At 38.5% G+C, this 2,997-nt stretch overlaps 1 protein-coding gene across 1 annotated transcript in view; it reads right to left on the reverse strand.

Moving 5' to 3' along the window:
• Positions 1–922: 922 nt before the first annotated feature.
• Positions 923–2,997, reverse strand: part of LOC107704848 (nipped-B-like protein A) — a 49,023-nt gene continuing 46,948 nt past the window's right edge. The window contains exon 45 of the mRNA XM_016507874.1: positions 923–2,002. Within this exon, the coding sequence (XP_016363360.1) occupies positions 1,634–2,002 (369 nt within the window). The 3' untranslated portion in view covers positions 923–1,633. The remainder of the gene's footprint in view (positions 2,003–2,997) is intronic.

Here is a 2,997-nt window from a genome sequence, read left to right on the forward strand (position 1 = left end):
ACTATGTAGTCACCGAGAAGCTGCAGCCGTGGCGGGAATGATTTTTGGTGTGCCGGCAGAACAATAACAACAATGCGCTACATGTTTCTTTTCCCCTCATTTTTTTTTCCAATTGACGGAAATCCGTCGTAGCGACGGAAAGCTTTAATCCCTGCATAAACAAAATGTATTTCAAATTTAATTCAAGCACTTTCAAGGACCTGTTTGTTTTCAAGTACTTTTCAGGCCTTGAATTCAAGTACTTTCAAGAAGCGTGGGAACCCTGGATACAGTACGTAGCACAGTGTGCTTATACACTGAACACTTTGCAGTATTTTGTCCATACTGACAATGTGCATACTGTTTATAGAATATGAACTACATACTGACAATATTAAGTAACTAAATACTATGCAGTATATACACCTTAATAGTGCCTAGTACTCTTTAATTGTTTACTCAAAGTGAGTGACACACTAGGTATACAACAAACTTTTTAAACTAGTATGCTACAGTACTGTCACATGACACTATATTAAATGCATGTTTAATTCAAATCTAGTCTCGTACAGTTGGAAATAAACAAAGGCTGAAAAGCATACTTTTGTAGTATTCTTACTATTTCCACCATGCAAAGATATGATAGAAATAGTATGCTACTCTAAATTCAACAATATAATATATATATATATATTTTTTTTTTCCTCAGTGTAAACCTAATATTTCTGTAACAAGGACACATTCAAATAATGTGTGACTTTATATTAATTTCTTATACTAGAAAAAATGACTTGGGGCACCTTTACCCTGGACGCATTTCTCCACGTAATTTCTTGTCCTCTCTTCACTATACCTGTCAATAAAGGAAGCGTGCATGGCAAAAAATGCAATAAACAAAAAGACAACAGAACAAGATTTGCAAACAGACAGGATGACTCTTGCAAGTAAGAGAAGTAGAAAATTTATTGCAGTATTTGTTCCATCAGAGGCATGTGGGTCCCTTTACGCTGAGCAGGGCGACCTGTAATCGCAAATCTCCTTCGACACAGCCCTCCTCACAGACACTGCATGCTATACACAATAAATTACAGCCACACGGTGCTATCATACAAAATGGACAAACCGCTCAACAGAGAGAATCATCATCATCAGCCAGTTAAGAAGGAGCTAAGCTATAGAAAGCCGCTTGACGCTAAGAAATCCGAAAGGAAAATAGAAAAAAATAAAGTAAAAACATCAACAAACTATGTGTTCTTTCAACATTCAGTATATATTTAAGTTTCTTTTATAGATATAAACAATATTTTTATGTTAAACTATGATACACTGGGAGTAGAAATCAAACAACCAGAAATCTGCTGCACAACAGCGAAGGAGCACCCATACAATGTTTCTCCAAACATTTTATTCCTGTGATATGACGATGCACTCTGGCGCAGAGGGTCAAACGTCACCGCCAGACCCAGAGTGCATCAGAGAGTGAAAGAGCTTGTAGTGTAGAATAACCACTTGTGTTTGGCTGACCCAGGGGATGTTTGGCTGATAGGCATGTTGGTATATGGAGAGACGGTGAGTGTGTGTCTGTGTGTGTTGCATTAGGCTGAGAGGATCCGAGATGGGAGGTATGTGCGTGCGTGCGTGCGTTTACGTATTATTAGCTGGAGTTCCTGTCCTTGGCAGCGTAGAGTGACCGTAGAGTCTGCGCCACTTTGTGGTTGAGCTTGTTGCCACTGGTGAGTGTGATTTTTTTGTAGATGATGTCAGTCTCTCTGATGGTGTCCAGCCAAGGCACCAGCTTGCGTCCGTCACGCCGCTTGGCCTCGGTCCAGGAGCTGGAGTATGAGCCCGCCATCCAGTGGATGCTGTAACCGTCGCTGTTCCTCTGGATCACACGTGCGATCTGCGGCCGGTCTCGGTATTTGGGGCAGTGGATGGCGATGATGTCCAGCACGCTGACGGACTCGTTCATGTTCGTCAACATCAGGTCCGCCGAGTCTGCCGCGCGCCTCCCGCGTCGAGACGCCTGCGAGGAGAGACACGGAAACTGGTCAGACAGTCTCTAAGATGCATACTGGTGCTAACATTTGAATTGGAGTCATTTATTTGAATGTGCCATTATTACACCCTTATTAGATCTATTTATTATACAGGGTTTCTGCAGGTAAAGATTTAAGACTTTTTAAGACCATGCAAAGAACATTCAGGGAATAAATCGAATGGAACACAATACATCAGTATTAGCAACAGTTCATGTTTTAAAATAAACGGTTTCCAACAGATTTAACTTATTTTACAAAAAAAGAAGAAATTGAACAAAATTATTGTTTATGATTGAAACAAGTGCTGATGTCTGCCCAAGGTCTCAAAAAAACATTTAACTCAATGCAAAAACAAGCTTTCATCCTCCACTGACTGATGTTTGTTCTTGTTTTAAGCATAAACTCACTTCATTTTGTTTAATTTCTCAGAAAACAAATTATATTAAATTAATGAAATCTTTAGGCAAATTAACTTTTAAGGTCTTTTAAGAACCGCAGAAAGCCTGCTATAATAACAGCAAACTGTATGATTAAAAACTAGTAACATTAAACCAAAACGTACAATGTTAAAAAAAAAAAAAAATTTGATGTTAACTTTTTTTCTTTTTTTTTTTTTTTACAAAGAATAAGCTGCTAAGAGGATTGGACTGGGTTGTTAAAGATATGTGACACTGACAAAAAATGAGATTTTTCTCGATATTTTCTTGGATTTTGTGAACAACGGTAATATATTTAGCCAAGTGTGTTTTTTTTTTTGCTGCTGCTGCTTTGGCTAGAGCTTTGTTTGGAACTACGAAATAGAGGTCAACCGATATGGGATTTTCACTGGCCGATGCCGATATTTAGAAATCAGGGCAGCCGATATATGATGCCAGTTTTTTTGGCCGATATGTTTGGCCGATTTTCTTTTTTTTTTTTTCATCTCATAAAAGTGAGTTTGAGTAAATGATTATTGCAGGGAACAAGATAGTAATAGTAG

Source organism: Sinocyclocheilus anshuiensis, unplaced genomic scaffold (assembly GCF_001515605.1).
Source record: "Sinocyclocheilus anshuiensis isolate Anshui unplaced genomic scaffold, SAMN03320099.WGS_v1.1 scaffold117, whole genome shotgun sequence".
In the NCBI taxonomy this organism is placed as follows: domain Eukaryota; kingdom Metazoa; phylum Chordata; class Actinopteri; order Cypriniformes; family Cyprinidae; genus Sinocyclocheilus; species Sinocyclocheilus anshuiensis.